A 22,611-nucleotide genomic window follows, 5' to 3' on the forward strand; every position below is an offset into this window, starting at 1 on the left:
GCTCCCTTATCTGTCTGATTTAGTGCTGAAGCCTAAAGAATTGGAGCTGCAGTCAAACTGTAAAAAACCCATGCTTGGCTTTTCTGTTTGAGACTGGAACACTAACACAATATTCTTTACTGCTTCAACTTCTCATCAGGAACGCTAAATTTAACGGCGAAGCTTTCCCCTTTTCTGTTCATCTTGTGTGTACCTTGCTCAGATGATTGGCTTGCTCCAAAAGAAAGTAAGGGGGAATTTGAGATAGTAGCTACTGCCTTGTAGAGATTACAAGGATACACACATTTGAATGAACCCAGATAAAAGGCCTTCCCCAGAAAGCAAGGGTAACTGCCACATTTCTTCATGATTTCAGTTGTGGAAAAAAGAAAGGTTACTTGGCATATTAACATATTGTTAAAACCTTTTAAAGAAAAAAAAAAGTGTTTTTATTTTATATATTTTATCAAATTTAATTTTAGTCTTTATTTTTTCATTTTAATAAATCCGTCTAGAACTTCTAAAAAATTGTGAATTTAAGAGTAAAGAATAATTAATTTTAAATATTTATAAAAGTTAGAGAGCTAATTCCTCAATTTTAAAATAAAAGGATTAAAATCAAGTTTAACGAAAAATAAAAAACTTTAAGCATAGTTTTCCCTTTTAAATATTAAGTAGAATTTAACCAGTAAAATAAGCTTTCGTCAGCAAAAGTTAATTATAATTCGAAGTATATGCATATTTTTACTGTTTCATCAAAAGAATTCTTATATTTTTAATTATTCACTGGTATAGAACTTCTTTAACGTTTCAAGGTCAATATTAATTATTCAAAGTTAATTTTATAATAATGTAACCATTAACAAGTTTTTATAAAAAAAATATTTAACCATTTTGTACTAACGAAAACTAAAAATGGATCTAAAACCAAACCAATCATTATATTAAATTAAAATAGTCCAATTCCACAGTCCATGCCTTATGCAGAATTATTCTGATTGCAGCTGCATTGACGTGACAATTGGCATGAAACAGGAATAATGGGCGTAAGTAATTTTATCCTTTTATCATTTCATTAACCCTTTTAGGTAAAGATGAGTTAAAAGTTGCGTAAACTTTGACTGTGATGAGTATCTTGAGTCTACTGCCACGCAGAAAAGCATTTCTGTTTAGCTTTATCCAGAAAAAAAAAAAAGAGATTCGATTCCTTTGCCACTAATAGTGTATTTTAAATATAAAAGTCTGCAGCTATTGATTAGTAATTGATAATTCAACTGTAATAAACATATTCACACAATAGATTATAAAAATATTACAATATCAATAGTTAAGTTCACAACTATAAGCTGATAACTGTGCATTTTAATTCCTGAAATAATCTAACTTGAAACGAATCAAATACTAGATAAGTTGATCATCGTGCATGCCATACAAGATTGTATTTACTGCAACGTCTTTAAATAAAACTAAATGCATAATTTTGGTAAAGGCAACATTTCCAAGGGGGGGTCGTGTTTATTGTTACTCATCATCGTAATCACTTAAACATTCAACAAAGTTGCATTCCCTGATCTCTCTCCAGAAATGTGAGAAAAACTCAAAGTTCAAGTGGTACCCATTTGTCTAGTGAGTTCCACCTGGCCCATGTGTCTGTCTCTTCTCAGTACAAGCATGAATGTGAATGAAGATTAAGGTCCAATTTGCAGGCCAACATCATGGCAATGGAGATCAAACAAAGTGATTAATAACTTGAAACTGCATTGCTGGACCCAAAGACTAGGTAAACAATGCATTTCTATAAAAAGTTAGAAATCCCTTGATGGAAGAACCTAGAGAACTTTGCTCAGTACAAAGTAACCTGGAGAAGCTAAACTCTACAGTAAAACTACAGGAAGACAAAAGTGGTTAAACACAAGGAAAACTATAAAACTCATCGACATGGAAGCATGTTTTGGTATGTGCTGCCAAATCTCCTATCACATAGATAATCCACCAGAGTAATTATCGCAAATGAGGTTTCCATCCAATAATTTCAGCCTATCTTTCTCCTGCATGGCATGAACATTGGCACTGAATGAGTATGAGAGGGAAATATTTAAGACAGGTGCAAGATAAAACAGCTGAAAGATCAATAAATACTAAAATACTATTTGATTGTAAGTCAAATGCTAAATATCATGATATTAAACAGTATACACAAGCTATTTAACCAATCCAGTTAGACAAATCAGATGGACTTAGCCAATATGAAAGTCAAAAGGATGGTGAAAGTTGCTCTTATTTGGCAGATCTACCACAATGGACCCTAACGAAATATGTGGCCCATAAATTTTAACAGGTACGAAAACCAAATTTCACCAAATGCTCATAATAATGTAACATTTCAAGTCCTTTGCAGTGTGCAGGACAAATATAACAATGCTTACATATTATATAATCTAAGGAGAGTGACATACAGCAAGTATGTGAGGCCAGGCAGTGAAAAGTGGGAATGGTATTAGCTTAATCAAAAGATTCGCATATATTATGCAGTGATTGTATTTAAACGAAAGCTACAAAACAGATAGACCACCACCATGTGAATGTACCAAATTTTTTAAATAGTTAAAACTTTAAAGCCCTTAAGCATGTGAGCACTTCGTGTAGTCAATATGTTAAAAGAAATACAGAAACATTTCATGAAAACCCTGTATATTTATAAATGTCATTACCTGTTTCATCATTGAACTGACCAAGTCTTCCAATGAACCAAGATTACTAGAGAAATGACTATGTTGAGACTTCTGCTGGTTCAGGATATTCCCCTGATGTTGTTTAGATAAGATCTCTTCAGTTAATTCCAAAAACCCATCATGCTTCATTTGTAAGGGATCACAAAAATTAAAGTCTAAGTTTCTATGTGAGGCTGAGTTTGTTGCTGCATGGCCCGCGGGAACAGCAGCACCATTGACTGGAGTCAGTGAGTTAATTGATGCAAATATATTATTTGAATGATGTGTAGCATCCTGATTACGGTCATCCCACCCTTGAAATGGTACATTATTGCTTATATTCCCAGGCCTGTTAGTTAAAGTCACTCCTTCAGAGTTCATATCTGTTATTGAATCATGGGATTGCCTGGACAGTGAAGTGATGGATGGACCAATAAGATTCCCACCTTGCAGGGGTATAGAAGCCATATTCTCCGGAGGAGGTATATTTGTCTGTCTAAAACATTCACTAGGAGGGTAAGAGTTTGTCTGGATGACAGATGGCTGCACAGCTCTTGTCCAACTATCATTATATCTACCTTGATCCAGCAAAGGCAAAGAAAATTCTGAATGTTGAGAGGCTACTGAAGAAGATAAAGCTTCAATGCTTACACTCCCCTGTGTGCCTTGAGGGCATGGTTCCAACATCAAGGCATTGTTTGCAATACCTACGTCTGAAGTGCGAGGGACAGATGTTATTTTTGGCCTTGGTTCTGGGAGTTTATTTGAGATGGGAAAATTTGTTTTGGCGTTAAAAACAGCGGTCAAATTTTGAACGGAAATGACACTCTTATTGTTTTGAACAGGCATTGGCATTCCCTGAACACCATTCTGATTAACAGGAGCCATGGCTGACCGGAACTTCAGATGATCGTTGTTGGTGTTGCTTAAATTTTGTGACTGACTCAACTGAAGAACTCCAGAAGGAAATCCATGCACATTCAAACCAGCAGGAGTGTTCAACCTATTAATTATGCCACCAGTTGGAAAGGATCTAAAACCATTGTTATGAAGCTGTCCAGAACCACTCAATGTTTGTAAATGTCCGACCCCACTCACAGAACTCATTCTCAAATAGGATGGATCTGCACCCCCTAAGGCCGCCACCATATTAGCCTGTTGGTTAGCCACGCAACTAATTCTTTTCAGATAAAGCCTATACTTCTGCAGCCATTTAATAAAGAATAAACATTCAGTGAATGAAAAAGTATATGTTACAGTAAATTAAAACACAAAGGACTAGAAGAAGAATGCCTGGAGATGGCTCGCCACATTCTCCCTTGTAAGCTTTTCAACATTCATCAAATCAAGAATTTTTTTAGGTACAGCCTCTGCCAGCAAAACAACAATATCATGAAGCCCAAATACATACTAGTAAGGGAAAACTACATGTCATGGCATAAAATTTGAATAATTGTGACCTAACATTCCCAAGTGTCTCTTAAAAGAAGGAAGAGTGTTGAGAAACTCTTCATAATAATTAAGAACATATATAACATTAAATTGATGGTGCTAACATCTAACCAGATATCAAAAAACATCTTGAAAACAACAACAAAGTTGAGAACATACTGTCAATGCCTAGCTGATTAACAGCAGCAACAAACTTGCGGTGCAGCTCCACAGACCAAACAACCCGAGGTTTCTTCTGGGATGACGGGTCCTCATTGTCATGATCATTCTCCTGCTCCTCATCTTCATCTTCATCTTGATCCTTCCGTTTCTTAGTCAGCTTCTCATTTTGATCTGAATTTACAGCTCCTGATGATCCATGTCCATTGCCACTATCAGAAGTGGGTTTGTCTAAGTTGCATGTTTGGTTCTTCTCCTTTGAGTCAAACTTCTTCCTTCTGATTACATGCTGCCAGATGTTCTTGAGCTCCTCCATTCTCACGGGTTTCAGCAGATAATCACAGGCTCCATGAGAAATCCCTTTCATCACCAGCTTCGTATCACCATTTGCAGACAACACTGAAATAAAACATTTTATAACACCAAAGGTTCACCAAATAAGTTTATTGGCACATCACATTTTCACATTTATCAAAAATCAATTATGAAACTTAAAAAGTTCTATTGTAGGACTGGACTATTTATACAAAAACATAGTACACTTGAATATTTTTTTCAAAAGGAAAAAAAGTTAGAAAACTCATTATTTCACATATAAATACCTTAAATTTCTAACTTGACTAATAATTATATCAATAATTGTTAACCATCTAGTAATAAATGGTGAAATAATGAGAGTCAAAATGAAGAAATGGTAAATATTAACAACTGAAGATCACATATAAGCATACAAGATCCTCTCACTCACTTATGACAGGAAGGTCCATCTCAAGTCCCACTAGCTCAAGCAGCTTAAATCCATCCATGTCTGGCATATGCACATCACTGATTACCAGGTCAAACTTGTCTTTATGTTCTCTCAAAAGCGTCAACGCTGTTATTGCTTGATTTGTTGTAGTTACTGCAACCCCATCCATAACCAAGATAAATATCATTTTGAAAGAGTAAAGTGGCTCATTGCACACACATCCACAGCATAGAAAGTTACAAAATTAACGTTAATCGAAGTGCATATTTCTAAAATCACATCCAAAACCTGGAAAATCATGTACAAAATATGAAGCCAAACACGCAACAAAATACTCATCCCGGAGAAATATTCAGATCTTGTTGTGTCGAAATCAATCAAGGCATAACAAGCAGTAAAAAAAATATGTAGCCTATAACCTATAACAGAAGCTTCTTCTGCAACAATTAAGGAAGTTGGATTCACTGTAGCATTCTCTATAAATAATTTCATTATTAAGAGTATATCCATTTTAAACAACCACGAACAAAAGAATCTGAAACAGAACACAAAAATCTAAAAGAAAGAACAAAGCACAAACCAAAACCCTAAATCATGAATAACAGTAAGTAAAAGCAACAGTAGAAGATTCAAACCATGATATTGACATTTCCGTAGGAGATTTTCCAAAACCATTAGGCAGATGGGGTTATCATCGACGGCGAGCACACGCATTCCGACGGGAAACTCTTCGCCGGAATCACCCATTCTCTTCTCCACAGTCATCTTCTTCTCCAAACTTCACAAATACCACTTCTGTGCTTGTGGGTCAGAAACCAAAACCCAGAAAGAAGCTATGAAACAGAAGACACAGGAAAAACAATTGAAAAAAAAAAAATACTTTTTTGGTTGGGAATAAATAGTAATTTTTGAGGACAATGTGAATGAATAATTGAAAAGAACAATAAATGCAAGGAAGGAGCGAAAAAGTTGGTGTCTTTTTGTGCTTATGTGGGTGTCAGCGTGCAACAGTGGAAGGAGAAAGTGATGGAAAGAGAGAGAAAGTGAAACTATTATTGTGTCTTCCTCTCACAATCCAAACTTCTAAAGACACAAATATATTATTAATTTATATTATTAAACATGTTCCACTTTTTTATGCTAATCTCAAGCTTTTTTAATCTAATTACCTCTTTCTACTTTTAAATTTTAACAACCTTGGGCCTTAATCAATTTTATTACCATATTTTACTAAATTGAATCAATTAAATTTGGTTTTACCTAAAACTCATTTACCAACTCATCAAATTTTATTGAAAGAGTCTCAAAGATTTTGTCTTCAAATCTTAACCTTGTCTCTTATAATTTTTGTATATCTTATGCAGCTTTTTATTCATCCATAAAATTTTAGAATTTTCCAAGTTCTTTTCAAACAGCACTCATTTTTCTTAAATATGATTACTGCACCGGTCTTAATCACAATCTTATAGTGAAGCCAAATCTTAAGATTTGTGAGAAAAACTTGCGCGTCGTCAGCACGCGCTCGAAAGAGAACCGAATCCAATCAGAATATATTTTCTCATTCACTGGACATTAGACGGTGCTTGGATAGAAACTGTCTTCAATTGATCCAGACCTTTTGGCTTTTCACTATAAATTTATATTAATATTAATTATTTCTTTTAATTTTCAATTTACTTTTCTAATATATCATAAAAATAAGAATAACTATAAACAAAAAATAGAATTCTAATGAGAATTCATAGTCAAATTTTTTTCATTATTTTTATAAAATCATAAAAAAAAATGATACTAGGACCAATTATTTATGGTGAAAAACAATAACTAATGTCCTCGAAAATAATTTATTTTTTTGAATAAACATAGTTATTTTCGTTTAACATATTATTTATTATTTCAAAATAAACTTTAAGCCTGACTAAATTCCACAAAATCAGTTCATGGGTGAGGTTTGGACCCACTTATATACAATGAAATGTCTTAATCTTGTTGAAGATCCCACATCAACTAGAAATTAGGACATTTCACCTCATGAATCAGTTTTATGGGGTTGACTTAGACTTAAAGTCCACTTTGTAATATAATATCAGAGTCATTTCGAGCTTATCCTAACGAGTATTTGTGTTGGACTTATCGTGTCACCCCATTATCGAACCACCCATAATATATAGTCTCACGTCTTAAAGTTCCCTTTATAATATTTATGTTTACATAATTCACTAATAATTATTTAATGGTCCAACTATAATACTACAAATGATCTACCAACTTTGGTGATAATGAATTATTTTTGAAGAATCTAACCGAGTTTTTTTTTAATGAAAAATTCTATTACAGTTACATTTTTAATCTATAAAACTGGAACTTTTGTTCACAACTTTGAGTTTACTACCACCCATATTAATAATATAATTTTTAAAATCCACATCGATAACATAATTTCCATAAAATAGCATGTAGTTTCCTTTTCTTTCTACTGATTATAAAATTATTAAAATTCTGTTAAGAGAAGAATGAAAATGAAGACGACAAGTTTTGTCCATAATTTTCTCCATCAGATCTTCTTCTACATGATATGCATTTTGGTCAAACTAATCACTTTTCGTCAATGCAAAAATCAAATCTGTCTTCCAAAATCATTCATTTGAAATCCCATCCAAAATATAAAGATATTTGAAAGTCTTGAAAGCATATATGATAACATAATTATAACAAAATACCTTGTAGAAAATGAAATAAATAGCAATAGGTAAAAAAATTAAGTATAAAATAAATACATTGAAAAATAAGTAATAATATATATATATATATATATATATATTTATTTTATTTTATCAGCTAGTAATAATATATATATATATATATATATATATATATATAACTACAAGTTACTTAAAGTGACTTAACTTATAAAGTTAAAAGTATATTAACGACATACGTTGATAATAGTGAATTAGAGATTGAGCTTTTTTTTCAAAATTAAATGAAAATTTAGCAAAAATATATGTAATCTCATTCTACCAAAATAAAAATTTCCCATGGTTGGAGGAGTTAGGAGCAATTTCTTTATTTGCTATAATTTAATATTACATATATTAATGTGCAAAACACTAGGCTTTTCTGTGAGTACACCATAAAAGCCAACACGGACATAACTATGACCGAAACACATAGACAGTCACTACTCATAAAGAAAGAAAAGTTGGTAGAAAAAAAGAAGAAGATAGATATAATCATCAAAACATCATATTCATAGCCTAATGCAAACAACGTCACTATTTAATTATTGCAAATTTACTAATAATCTTTTTGTATTGTCCATTCCACTTTTGTCCCTTTGTGTGCCCAAAAAACTTTCCCATGTATGGTTTACATATGGATATGGCTTCATACAATGATTAACCCATTCATGTTTCCCTTTACTTTTTACAACCACCAAGGACTTTCAACTTTCAATCATATTGTTGTCCATGTTGTTGCCCCTTAAGTTGATATTTTACTATGTAGCATCTGACACATATATGGATACGACACGGACACGGAAATATGTATAATCTTTAAAATGTGTGACATAGGGATACAAATCTATATATTATATAAAAAAAATATGTGCATAAGTATGTTTCAATTTTTTTTGTTAGAATAGAAAGATGTTTTTCATTGATGGTTCAAAATGATTTGTTCTTTATTTTTATAATCATAATAAAAACTTATACAGTAAGTTTGAGTTTTTAAAAAATTAATGTATTTCTCATTTTTAAAATTATGTTATACCCGTGCTAAAATTGTTAGAAATTCAACAAATATTTTTTGAATTAGACACTTCACCAATACATATCCTATAAGTATCATACGAGTGTCGGTGTCCCATACATATGTCCGACACGGACATGTCATTTAAGAGAAGTGTCTGAGTCTCAAAACTATATTATATTCTCTTTTTATATAAGGTAATTGTTTTTTCAAAATCTCGTTTAGAGAATTTAAGTATGACTTAAATGAATGACATGTTGATCCATAAAGGCTAAATACATGTTCTTCTACCCAAAACATGGCATGCTTTTAAGATAGAGTTGAGCTTAAATCAGAACAAGCTGGCAAAACATGTTCAAGAGTCCACAAATGGTAGAAAGGAAAATTATAAAAAATAACTTTGTCTTAGTTGGCTTCTCAACTCACATGTTGCAGGATCTTCATGATCATTGTGAATTAATATACGAATAGAAAAAAACATTAGTTGTCCACTAATATTCAAAAGGTTCTTCTAACTTATATAATATGTATGAATATTTAATATTCATTTTTGCCACAAAATCTTGGGATTCTTTGCCTTTAAAAACCTTATGACTTCCTATTGCCAATGTCAATTTATTTATTTTTTGTTTTTGTGACTTGTTGGATGAATTCGAAGAGAATAATGTCATATACTAACTTGCTTAAATTAATGTTTGTGTGTACTTCGGGTTACTCAATTTGGTCTATTGTGTGGCACAATACATGTAACCAAACCAAAAATGATATCATCTTCGATAATGGAACCATAACAACATTAATTAATAGCTAGCTTACTTATAGGTACAACATTCTAAAAAAGTCACACGATATTGTTCCTTCTAATATATATACATATATTTAGATTTAAATATGTATATGATGTTATAAAATATCAAGTTTTTATTTCAATTTTTATAAATTTTTTGTTTTTTTTAATAGGAAATGTTTTTTTATGGTACTAGCACTCTTTAATTGTTCAACGGTTGAATGAAAGATTAGTTGTTATGTAACATAGATACTTACATGGACACTGATATGATACAGAGATACAGTCACAAAAATATGTAAATTTTCTAAAATATAGGATATGAGAACACCAATTTATATATTATATAATTATAAATTATATAATTTGACAATAAAGGTTTATGTTTTTTTAGCAGAAATATGTTTATCGTGACTGATTTAAAATGATTTATTTTTTATTTTTATAACTATATTAAAAATTGACACAATAAGTTTGAGATTTTAGAAAATTAATGTATGTATATTTTTAAAATTGTGTTAGAACCGTGTTATAATTGTCAGAAATCTAATAAACATTTTTTTGAATTGGACACTTCAGTTATACATATTTTATGAGTGTCGATATCTAATACGTGTGTCTGACATGAACATACCATTTAAAAGGCGTGTTCACCATTTAAGAGACGTGTCCGAACTTCATAGGTTAGTTGTGAAATGACAATACAAATGCTCATGATATAATAATAACATGTAATATCTCTAAAAAATATAAAAATTCAACCCCTTTATGTAACATTTTGTTACTGTTATCAGAGAAGGTATCATTACGTTGTTGTAACACGGTTATTCTTTTTTTTTTTAAATATCATAATTAGTATGATTCTTATTTTCTATTTTTATTTTTTGATTATTTCTGTTTATGTTATTTTTACAGAGTCATTGGGTGTGAAAAATATATCAAGTGGTTGCTACACATTACCTTTTTCTAAGCGAACCCAAACAACAATAGTTATCGATGTCACAAATTTCATTAACCCGAACAAATTTAGAGTCAAAACAAAATTACGAGAAGAGGCCCAAAAGCAATAAACACAATAAATCACTACAGATAAATCCAATCACAAATTGACCAGTTGAAAATAAAGATAATAGCCAATGAATAGTGGAAGAACGACCCAATTACATAGCCCACTACAAGTCCAAGAGCGTCATTGAAAACCCAAATAATAAACAATGAATAATGAAAAGTAAACCCTTGGATGTGTAACTACACATTAATACTTAAATTTAATTAAAGTGCTGTGGTAGTGTAATATTATTTTTTTTCTTTGCATTATCATCCAATTAGAGACTTTTACTTTGTACCTTTATACTCTTAAAAATATATTAATAATAATGACTAAATAAAGAAATTAAAAAATAGTGGATAATTGTATCAAGTTGTTGGTGATTTGTAATATGTTAGAGGGCTTAAATGTGTAGTTATTTTTTAGTATTTAGACCATTTATTTTAATTATTAATTTTTAATTTCAAAATATAATTAAAAATTAAATACAAATATCAAATGTGTAATGGAAGTGAAAAATCTTCTTTATATATTACTAGCGGGAACACAGGCACGTCAGTGCCTGTGTATCGCATTTTTTATTTCTGTTTCTTTAGTATTTTTTTTTTATTTTTTAAAAATAATTTCTCTTAATAACATTAAAATGAGAAGTTAAAGAGTATACAGTTAAAAGAGTAGTGTGTATAGGCATTTTTTATTTCTCTTTCTTTAGTATTTTTTTTATTCTTCAAAAACAATTTCTCTTAATAACATTAAGATGAGAAGTTAAAGAATATTCAGTTAAAGAGTAGGTTAATAAAATAGTGGAGAGCGGTAATTAAAAGTTACATGTAGTAAAGAGAATGAATGAATTTTCAAAATTTAAAATTTAAAATTACTATTTGAATTCAAAACCGTCTCTCAAGGTAGAAAATAATTAAATAGAACTTGAGTTTCATATATTTTTTATAATTTTTAATATTTTATTAATTATGGGTAAAAATATATGTATGTGGTAATAGTTAAAATTTATTTAAAACTACAGACTCAACCAAAAAAATAATTAAATAGAATTTGAGTTTCATATATTTTTTTTAATAATTTTTAATATTTTATCAATTATAAGAATTCTGCTTCTCTTTTCTTCACCTTGGACCCTTGGACCTATATAGAGACTCGTTTAAATTGTTCTCATCTTTCGCACCAAAATCTAATATTCCTTCGTGTTAGAACCTTACGATTGGGATTGGGGGAGTGAGCGCGACAACAAAACGAAACTCAATTTTTTTCCTTCTCTGATTCCTCTATTTTGCTATGAATATTAACTCTCTACAATTAACAAATAAAAAACAAACAAAATATTAGTATAACATGTAAAACATAGATTTAAGAACACGATGACATACCTACCTTCTTTACATAATGCTCTCTGGTGAGAGAACCTAGTTTGAAGGTGGTCTCTAAAATCATAACTTTATGAAAAAGTTAAGATGATTTCAAAATCAAAACCTAAAAGGAAAAAATATAGAGGAAGAGCAAAGATAAAGAAATGGTGATGACAGAAAACTTAAAAATCAAATTGGAAGTAACTTTTTCGTAAAATATGAGGAAATGAGAATATAGTTTAGTTAATGCTCTGCATGATTTCATTTAAATCCATAAAATTGTTACCAAAAAGGGTCTTATGATGACTTTCATCATGTACCTCTGTCTCCTCTTGTTGAATCTTTCTTATCCCTCTAGTCACATGTTTCAATCACAATTTCAGAAGACAAATTAGTGTTTTACAAATTGAAATGCATATAAAGAGAATTACCTATTGTTGTGATGAAGCGCGCAACTTTTTTTTGAGTCTTTTTGTTCCCTCTAGTCACAAACTTCAATTACAATTTTTCATGAAACAAATGTCAAATTAGGGTTTCAGAAAGATTAATCAAATAAATGAAAGTATGATTTTACATGAAAGTGAAAAAGAAAGAGAAAAGAAAGTGAAAAGTATGTAAAAAAAAATGTGTTATGTGTAGTGGAGAGAGAAAGTGGGAAGTAGGTACGGAGAGAGAAAGTGAGAAGTAAGATACGTGGGTTATGTGCTGTGGAGAATCATAAAATCTGTTTCTTAAATCAATTTTAAAATTCTACAATTTTAATAAAAAAGAATATCAGTTTAAATCAGAAAAGTAACGTACCAAATCTCCATTCTCCTGCAAATATTACAAATATCTTTAATTTTTTATTTAATAGTGTAGAAGATCTTTAAAACAGAAAAGTAACTAATCAATCACTCCACCCTCCAGTTAAATAATAACAAATAAAATAAAATTAAAAATTAAAAAATTATTTTATTAATTTTTGAAATTATAAAATATCCAAATAACCAAAATAAATTAATACAATAAATTATTAAGTAAAGATAAAATGAAAAAAAAAATTAAGAGCAGTTAAGAAGAGGAGAATAAAAAATGACACAATGATCATAATACAATAATAAAATTAAATAATAATATAAGGATAAAATAGAAAAAAAAAATTAAGAGCAGTTAAGAGGGGAATCCCCTCTATATATATAGGTATAGATTATAAATAATAAAAATATTACCTTTTGTAATAGTTTTAAAAAGTTATATTTATGTACATATATAATTTTTAATTAAATTTTTCTATAAAATTAGGGGGGAAGGGATTCTGTTTAGGCCCATGCTTGATATTTAGAAACGTAGTAGAAATGATGGTTAACCCATGAGATTTAATATGTGTGCTTTTTCTCTTAAGCGATACATACAGAATATTATAAACTAACCTATCATACAGATGTATGATAAAAAAAACTGGTGTTCGTAAAAGACTTTTTTTTTTCCGTGACTAGTTACGGATTTTGAAAAAACATTCCTCAACTGGACCAAGGTGCATTTTATTTCCTAACTTTTTTTTTACACAAAAATTATTTAAAATTTGGTTTTTGAGGGACAATTTTGATTATTTAGTTTTGGTGATGGAGTAAAGATATATGAATTTTTCGGTGGATTATCGAAATTTGCTCAAAAGAAAACTGAATTGTCACTTTTTTTTTTCATGAAAAAAATCGTTTTGAAATTTGATTTTTATTTCTGACATTTTATATATATATATATATATATATATTTATTTATTTATTTTGCATAACTACAATAGTTGCAATGCATGAAAAAGCGTCGGTTGTTTGTTTGCGAAAAGTCCTTCATTTTTGGGTGATTCGTTTTTCTTCTGTTTTCGGATTCAATTTCTGTTTTTGAGATAGGAATATGGAACGTTGCAAGTCATGTTGCACATTCTTCATTTTTTCTTTTGTGTGCTCTTTTACTTTTTTTGGACATGATCTGTTTTTGAGCTCCTTTCTTTATTTATAAATAAGAGGCACAAGAATGTTTCAAAAATATTATTATAGTACATTCTTTCTTCTTTTCTCTCTTCACTATTTTTCTTTCTTTTATTATAAATATTTTTGGAATTTTGGATTCTTATTCTTTTAAGAGTTATTGCTAGTTTAGATTCTCAACATTTTTCAACAAAATCCTGTTATATCCTGAGAGATTTGCGCGATATACAATAGATAAGTCCTTACAAATAATGATCACTCACTTAATAGGAAATCAACATTGTTCATGTGTTTCAATATTTATTTACTACAAAAACGGAACTAACTAATTGTATGAGTGTATTTTCCAAAGTTATCATAATTTTGAAATTTATTTTTCAATTTTGACATCTAAAACTTTATCAAAATACATTCTTTTGTAAATTACATTCTTTTGTAAATGAATTTGGAGAAAATCTTCATTTTCTTCGTAATGGGTGCGAGTTGAACAATAAAATAAATTTTTAAAAAATTGCAGGTAAAATATGTTTAAAAAAATTAATTAAAAATAGGAAGAATAAATTTTATATATCAGAAAAATAATTATTTAATTATATAAGGTTGAATGCAATAGGAATAAAACATTTTAAATTTGAAAATAGAAGTATATAGAAACTGAAAGTTAAAAATTAAAAATGATATACAGTGATTCAGTTGAGGAATTTGAACACGTAACAAAATTAAAGTATATATTTTGTGTTTGAAATATTACCAAAATAAAATTGAATATTCATACTCATCTAGAAAAAAAAAATCAATTATATAGAAGTGTCGACGAGCTATTACACTAAAACTAATTTGTATGACCAACTATTGAACACTAAATAAAAAGCATATACTAACGAAATGTTTTTTATACTTTAGTGGTAGAGAGCGAAATGAATAAACATAGTTGATACTGTGACATTTACGTGGTGGCAACGTATTGGTTGGTCAAAAAGAATCCATGTGACCCACATCAGATTAGGTTAACACGTCTGAGTTGGTCTTCTAAAATTACGTATTTGTAGATTGGTCTATGAAAAGAATTCGAAAAGAAAATTAATAAAGTAATTAACATTTTTATGTAAATATAATATTTAAAAGAAATTTATAAACAATTTATTTATTATTTACGGTAAGTAAATAAAGAAAAATCAGATTTATTATCTGACAATATATGATATTGATCAATTGATAAATAAAAATATGTAATCATATTTATATACAAATAATTTTATATAATAAAAAAAACATTAAAAAAGTTCGTGTTTAGATGTAAATTAAATAATTAAGAGAAATGTTACTTATTTTCGACCACTTTGACATTGTTTAGGTTTTCATGTTCACAAGATATGTTTATTGTACCGCTATGTTAACCATATCTTTGGGCTTATAAAGAATATGATAATATTTCACAGAAAAAAATGTGTTTGATTTAAATTAAATTCTCTAATTTAATTTGTCAAATAAAGTATTTTTTTTAACAAAAGTATTAACTCACTTTTAGATTAAATTTTAAAACCATAGAATTTGTTTTATTATAAATAAAAGCTTTTATGTTAAACACCACTATCCATAACTTGACATCTCAATTATGCTCACACCTCAAATAACAACAATTATTTGCGTATAAAAAAAAGTATTACTAAAAAGGAAAGAAAATGCAAAAATATGGGAACTAGACCAAAACTCATATATTAACAAAAACTATACATAAGTAGACTATATCTATTTATAAACAATTCTAAAAACAAACTAGATGATAGCCTATTATACCAATGAAAAAATTCTCTATGAATAAATCCAAAATTAGTCAACTTATCAGCACATGCATCCTTTCATAAAAAAAAAATATGAGTAACCCTAAACTTGATTATTCAATAATTAAAACAAGTATTTCATTGATTACGAAACATTCAATGAACATTTATCTTATCAGTAAACGCAACACATTTCATTTTATTATTTGATGTTGTGGGTTAACTTCAAATTAAGATTAATATGAAACTTGAATAAGTTAATACATTGTTTGAAATGAAGATATAAGGAGCTAATAGTATTATTCCATTGTAAACTAAAATTATGATGATTGATATAGTTGGGATAATGTCATTTTAAGCACAGGTAGGGCTTGTGGAAAAGTAATTTGACTCCTTGTGCTTTAATAAGATGACACAGCATTGTGAATATCTGAAGCGGTTGAGACGATATGTAAGAAAAAAGAGAGAATAAAAGCAGGAGATATTATTGGTGAAAATTGCGAACACGACCATCTTAGGATTCACAATAACATGAGTGCGTGACTATTAAGGGCACGCCATGTTTTGATTTGTCGTGACATTTTGTCATCATGTACGTGTGTTTGTGCTGAGCGTGTGGGAGCTAGAAGACAAGGGCAAAGAAAGAAAGTAGCATTAAAGTCCTCATCTTTCGATTACTTTGATATGGATCCTAAAGATTTTATTTTTCCCTTTTGTGATGCTTTAATAGGTTGGATTTTATGAGAGACAGAGAAATCTCTAAAAGAGATTTGGTTCTATGCATTTATTACACATCTAATTAACCATATACCAAAATGGAATCATACAAATCATAATCATTACTTTATATTCCCAAACTCACTCATCATCCTTTCAAGTGGGCTTATCATTTTCATAATCACCTGTCAAAAATCACTTCTCATCGTGGTAAAGTTATTCTATACGTAAAACCACCATGTTCTTTATGTTCATGTTCTGGTATGTTAAATAGAGTTCAAATCTTATGTTCTTTCCTCCTTCAATCTATGAAGCGTTTTTCAATCACAAAATTGTTGTAATGAATGAAGTACGCACAATTTGAGATAAAAACAGACCACATTATTTTGGTATGTCAAAGCGTTAACTTTTCCTTTTTCATTTTCGACAATTTGGCTCTACTATAAAAACTTTGGGCCTAAGCCCATTTATCATACTTATTCCTTCTTCTTTTCATTCTCCTTACACATGTTTTTTCTTCTTATAAAAAAACCTCGCTCTTTAACTCAATCTCTTCCATTCTTCTCTCTTACATTTTATTATTTTTAAAATTCGATTTTACTATACAGTACTTTAAAAAGTAAATTAGAAAGAATTTTAAATATTCAAATTTATTTACAACTCACACACTACTAAAAATCATTTATGATCCAATCATGTTTTGGTTGAGTAAATTTTATTTTCTTTCATATATAGTTCTGTGTTAGCGATCTCATCTAAGTACATTTCTTTCTATTAGTCTAGGACTTTAGTTATCTCTGTAGTTTCAGAATTAGACTTTTTTGAAGTTATGATTTTTCTAATTTCAATTTTTAGATTCTATTTGAGGAGCACGATAGTAAAAGTGAGGGAAACTAGATTATTTATTTATTTAAAAAAATTTAAATTGTTGAAATTGCATTGTTGTGTCTTAAAAATTAAATGTTGACATTGTAGGAAGAAATACTTAGTTTCTTAGATGTGCATAAGTTGATGAAATTTAAATTTAGCATTTGTCAATTAAAAATATTTTATTGAAAACTTCACCTCTGATGTGATGTGATGAAATTGGTAGTTTGACCAAAGAAAGTTTTTATGTAGAAATGTGTGGCTTAAATGTACATGGAGTTTTGGGTATATACAAGGAAATGAAAATTTGAATGTTTTAAGTGAATTTGCTTAATTATAAAGTGGAAAATGGTGTGAAATGGTATGGTTAGTGGGGTTTAGGATAGTTAAATGGTCTTGTGCATATTTTTTGTATAATATCTAGTAGTTGAATTGGGTATTTATATTTTTTCAACTTGCTAAAATAATTAGATTTGTCAAATTTGAAGTATTGAGTTGATATTAAGATAATGCAAAAATGTATATTTGTTATAATTCGCTTAGCAATTCTGAGACCATGTTGAAATGAGTGTTTTTTTAAGATATCACTCAATAAAATCATTCCATTGACAAATCCAAAATAATTGCATAAAAATTGCTTAACGGATTATAATTTTGCAAGATGAACTTTTATTATTTGCTTATTTTGATTAAATGGACTTAATATTTATAGTTATATTTTAATTTAATATATTTAAGTATATATTTTGAATATTTAAAGTTAATGTTTGAATTTTGTGTGTTTAATCCAAATTTAGTTGTTTGATGGAATATGTAGTATTATGTAAGTAAAAATGAATCAGGTGTTAATTAATCTATCTTAAGCTTAGTACACATAATATTATAATCATTCATTAATATAATAGAGAATTACTTCATTGGTATAATAAGTTTTTTCTAGTTTATTATTAGAATTCTGTATTAATAGGTATAATTTACCTATGTATCGTTTTTCTAACATATAGGTTTTAGTTTAGTCTCCCATATTTTTGTATTTTTTTTAATAATATTTTTTTTCCATGTAATGACAGATAATTGTTGTTTCTTGAGGTATCCACCTAATTTAGATGTCAAGTTGCATAATGAAGCCTAACATAAAAGTTTTTATAAAAAAAATATTAAAATTATTAATAAAAAAATATATTTTAGTTTCACTTAGCTCCTATATCACTTAGATGAAAACTTGTGAAAGTTTTGCATATATATTGGTTGAATGCATACAAGGAAGTACTTTACGTGCCTGTGAACCATCCTAGAAATATATAAGTTCAAACATTGAGTTAGGTGTTAACATGGATATATCTAATTCAGTATGTGTTTTTCACAAAGTGTTAATCCTTTAAATTTATAAAGACTATCATTGAGTGTTTAATTCTATCATTATAAATGAATGATGACAAAAAGTGATTTTTATGTTTATTCTAATAGTAAAGTATTAAATATGATTTTTTATTAAATATACTACACTACTCATGTGTTTTCTTATGCATTGTAATTATGATACTGTGTTAATGGATGAAGAGATGTGGGGACAGATAGTGAATATTCTCATAGACAACAATAACAAGTTTTATTTTCATTTAATGTTTTGAAAATTTTTAGGTACTTCAATGTTTATAATTTAGTTTGCAAGAGCCATTTATTTGAAATTTTATACATTTTTACCTATAAGATATCTATACATGTCAAATATGTTATATTTTAAATTAAAAATACTATTAGTATATATATTGAGATTCTTTATACGACTGATTATTTCCCTTCTCTAAATAAAAATTCAAAACTACCCATCAATTCATCACTCCATCCATCGAAATGAAAGCTTACTTAAAATAATTGTATTCTAATACTCACTTGAATCACAAGACACACTTTTTATAGAACTAAACATTTTTATATTTTATTTTCATCAAACCATCATTTTATTTTGATATATTTAGCTATTTTAATTTTATATAAGCTTTGATTTTATCTGCAAGTATAATATTGTTTTACTTTAGATCAAACTTTGGAACAAAAGAAGTATGAGAAACTAAGTTTAAAAGATGTGAACTGAGAAATGAAACCTGATATATTCTACTTTTGTGATATTACAAAAATTGTCTTGTAACAGTAGTTGTTTTTACTCCATAATTGGCAATGCCTTGTTGGATGGATAAAAAAGATGGTATGCATTTAAAAATCAACAAATCGGAATAGAAAGTAATTTTAGAGCATTAACAGTGATTAATGATGATTACTGGTTTGAATTCTCATCATATTTTCATCAAGCCGAATTGTATGACTCCTTAAAGAAGCAAAAGCTTCTTCGTCACACTAATTTTGTCTGCTGTGAGACAGGGAATGCACCTTGATTTTCTTATCTTGAAAAAATGAGGAATGGCTTTCACATTTTATACAAATATGCTACACATAGAGTGGGCCTGAGTATTAAACTGTGCCTTTAAAGTTTTATCCAGAAACCAGAAAGGCAGAGGAAGAAGAAAAAGCCAAAGTGGAGAAAAAAAAAATTCTCCAAATCAGAGATGCAAAGGGACAGTCTAACAACAACTGGGGACATGTTGCCCTGATTGATGGACTTTCAAGTACGAAGGGAAGTTTGTTTGGTGATGAGTTTGGTCTCTATGACAATGTTTGGCTTTGTGTCCTATATGACATTATTAGTTTCACTTTTGAACCCCGCGTGATGGCATTACTTGATAATACAAATCTTCTCCTGGTCCTTGATGCACCCAAAGGCCAACTCCAAATGTTGTACCTCAGTGCTGCTCTACAAGACCAACAATGATACCACCATATGTGTCTTTACATGAGCATATGACATAGACCAGAGAGTTCATGTTGAAAAGGGAGAGGCTCCAAATCATACAGCTCATGCAGATTTAACTCTTTTACCTATGGTACTCCAAGCCAAACCAAAAGCTTTTGCATGTGTGGGCCACCATCTAAAAGTACAATGCAAATACACACCTGCATGAGTCTCAGTCTGTACAGCAGGCCACATGGGTGACAGTCTAACTCCTGGATTTTCAATAAAACTCTAAATTACTGTCTACAAAATATATACCTATTCTCTACTCTCTACTGTACTTTTTTAATTAACTTCCCAGATTCATCATAATAGTGAAATATTTTAGTTATGGTATTAGATATGAGAATCAAGTCCATGCCTTTTTAAGTTACTGTAGTTCAAATTTGATGTGTTTGTTTAGCCTTATATGCATTAATGTTTACTTGAATTGGGATAAAAGAACCCCATTTTTTAGTTGGAGGAAGCTTAAGAAAATTGGATTGGCTGAATCAGAACTTACAGAAGCAAATAAGAGCTAAAAATGTAATTAACTGCTAAGTATAAGTCTTTCTTGACAATAAGGTAACTTCATAGGTGATTTCCTCTGTACTAAACCTGACCAACTAATGTGATGCTGACCTACTTAAAATTATAAAACCTATTCTTATTTCACACACTTACCTATGACAGTAAATAAAATGGGAATAAAGTGTGTTGCCTCCTTCAGTATACTTTTTTTTTTTCCATTTAAAGCTAGGTGTCAAGAATCAGTAATAGAGTTTTTAAAAGTGATCTGCAATGGAAACACTGAGCTACGAGGCTCCCTTCTATGATAGCCTTTCTGCTGTGGAGACTCCTCCAAGTCCAAGCACACCATTGCAGAATCCACAGGAGAAGAAACAGCTATCTGTTGAGGAAGAGGAAGAAGAAGAAAAAGAGACAAAAACAGGTACTTTACTGGATCTAAATATCCCTGGTGATGATTCGGCTACTGAGTGCAGTCCAGTGCTGAATCTCATCACTTGTCTGAACACGGATTTGTCATCAGAAAACCCCCATGAGCCACGGGTGTTCTCTTGCAACTACTGTCATAGGAAGTTCTACAGTTCACAAGCTCTAGGAGGACACCAAAATGCTCACAAAAGAGAGAGGTCAGTAGCAAAAAGAGGTCACAGATCAGCATCAGCCATGATGGCCCCAGCAACAGCTTTTGGAATTCCCTTTCTCCACAATCACCTTCCTCACTATGCCACTGTGGCTTCTCTGCCTCTCCATGGTGCTTGTATTAATAAACCACTTGGAATTCAGGCTCACTGTATGATTCACAAGCCTCCTCCTCCTCCTCCTTCTTCTCATCTTTCATTCAATGGATTTTCAAACACTATTGGACATCATCATCATGGGTGGTCAAGGTCAAGACCCCTTATTACTCAACAACCTGGAATAGGGAAGTTAACTATGGAAAGTTGTCACAAAACATCAAGAGGCAGTTTTGGGAGATTAGAAGCGGGGAGCACCATGCTCAATTCAGCAGTTAATGAAGAAATAAGTGAATATCTGGTTAGTGAAAATGTTAGTTTTAAGAGTAGTCAAGAACAAAAGCAACATCTTGACTTGTCCCTAAAGCTCTAAGCATCATGGGACTGTGTCCAAGTTTTAGTACTTAATTAGTAGGGTTAATATTTTGCCAAATTTATTGTTTCACAGCTTGTAATAATGTATTGTGTAAATTTGTTTGAGAGGATCAAGTTCTTTGAAGTTTGTTAATTCCTTTCTGAAGATCCATTTTTGTGTTCTAAACTGTAAACAATAAACAGTTTCTTTTCAAATCTATGGCAGAATCTGCCACAATTGATTTCAACTTCAAAATCAAACTGAAATCAATCAAATCTCTGAATTAGTGTCAGCAAAGAATCAATTTCCAACATCTTAAGGGTTGATTAATTAAGTTCAGTATATCAGACTTAACTTAGAGTGAAACTTTTGACAAACTAAACAATTATGGTTTGACTCAACATCCTAGAGATACCACTATGAATGATTACATTTATTTTCTTAGAAATGTGTGCCTTAGTTACCACCGATAAGATGAAATGTCTCTATCCTGACCATTTGTGTTAGAAATTTGAGAGATATATACATAAATGGTAGATGGATGACATCTCTTCAAGATTTGACTTTCAGATTTAGTAAGACATGAGCGTTAAATTTGAATAAGAAATGGATAAGATTTGGTTATATGAAATGAAGAGAAAATCTTACGTAAATTGAATGATTGTTGAAATTTAAATGAAATAAAATATGGAATAAGGATTAGATTTGAATGTTAGGAATTTAAGATCAAATAAAAATTATAAATGAATTAAAAATGAGTGAAAAAAATTAGGGTTATATTTGGATTATAAATGGATGAGAATTGAGTGTTAACTAGAGGTCTAGATAATGTGA

At 29.7% G+C, this 22,611-nt stretch overlaps 1 protein-coding gene and 1 pseudogene across 1 annotated transcript; one reads left to right on the forward strand and one right to left on the reverse strand.

Moving 5' to 3' along the window:
* Positions 1-1,474: 1,474 nt before the first annotated feature.
* LOC137821555 (two-component response regulator ARR12-like) lies at positions 1,475-6,131 on the reverse strand (annotated as a pseudogene).
* Positions 6,132-19,856: 13,725 nt separating this feature from the next.
* On the forward strand, positions 19,857-21,930 carry LOC137821548 (zinc finger protein 1-like). The gene has a single exon (XM_068626190.1). It carries the CDS (start codon positions 20,962-20,964, stop codon positions 21,793-21,795), a length of 834 nt encoding a protein of 277 aa, XP_068482291.1. The 5' UTR covers positions 19,857-20,961; the 3' UTR covers positions 21,796-21,930.
* The last annotated feature ends 681 nt before the right edge of the window (positions 21,931-22,611 follow it).

The sequence above is a fragment of the Phaseolus vulgaris genome, chromosome 9, assembly GCF_000499845.2.
Source record: "Phaseolus vulgaris cultivar G19833 chromosome 9, P. vulgaris v2.0, whole genome shotgun sequence".
NCBI classification, from domain to species: Eukaryota; Viridiplantae; Streptophyta; class Magnoliopsida; order Fabales; family Fabaceae; genus Phaseolus; species Phaseolus vulgaris.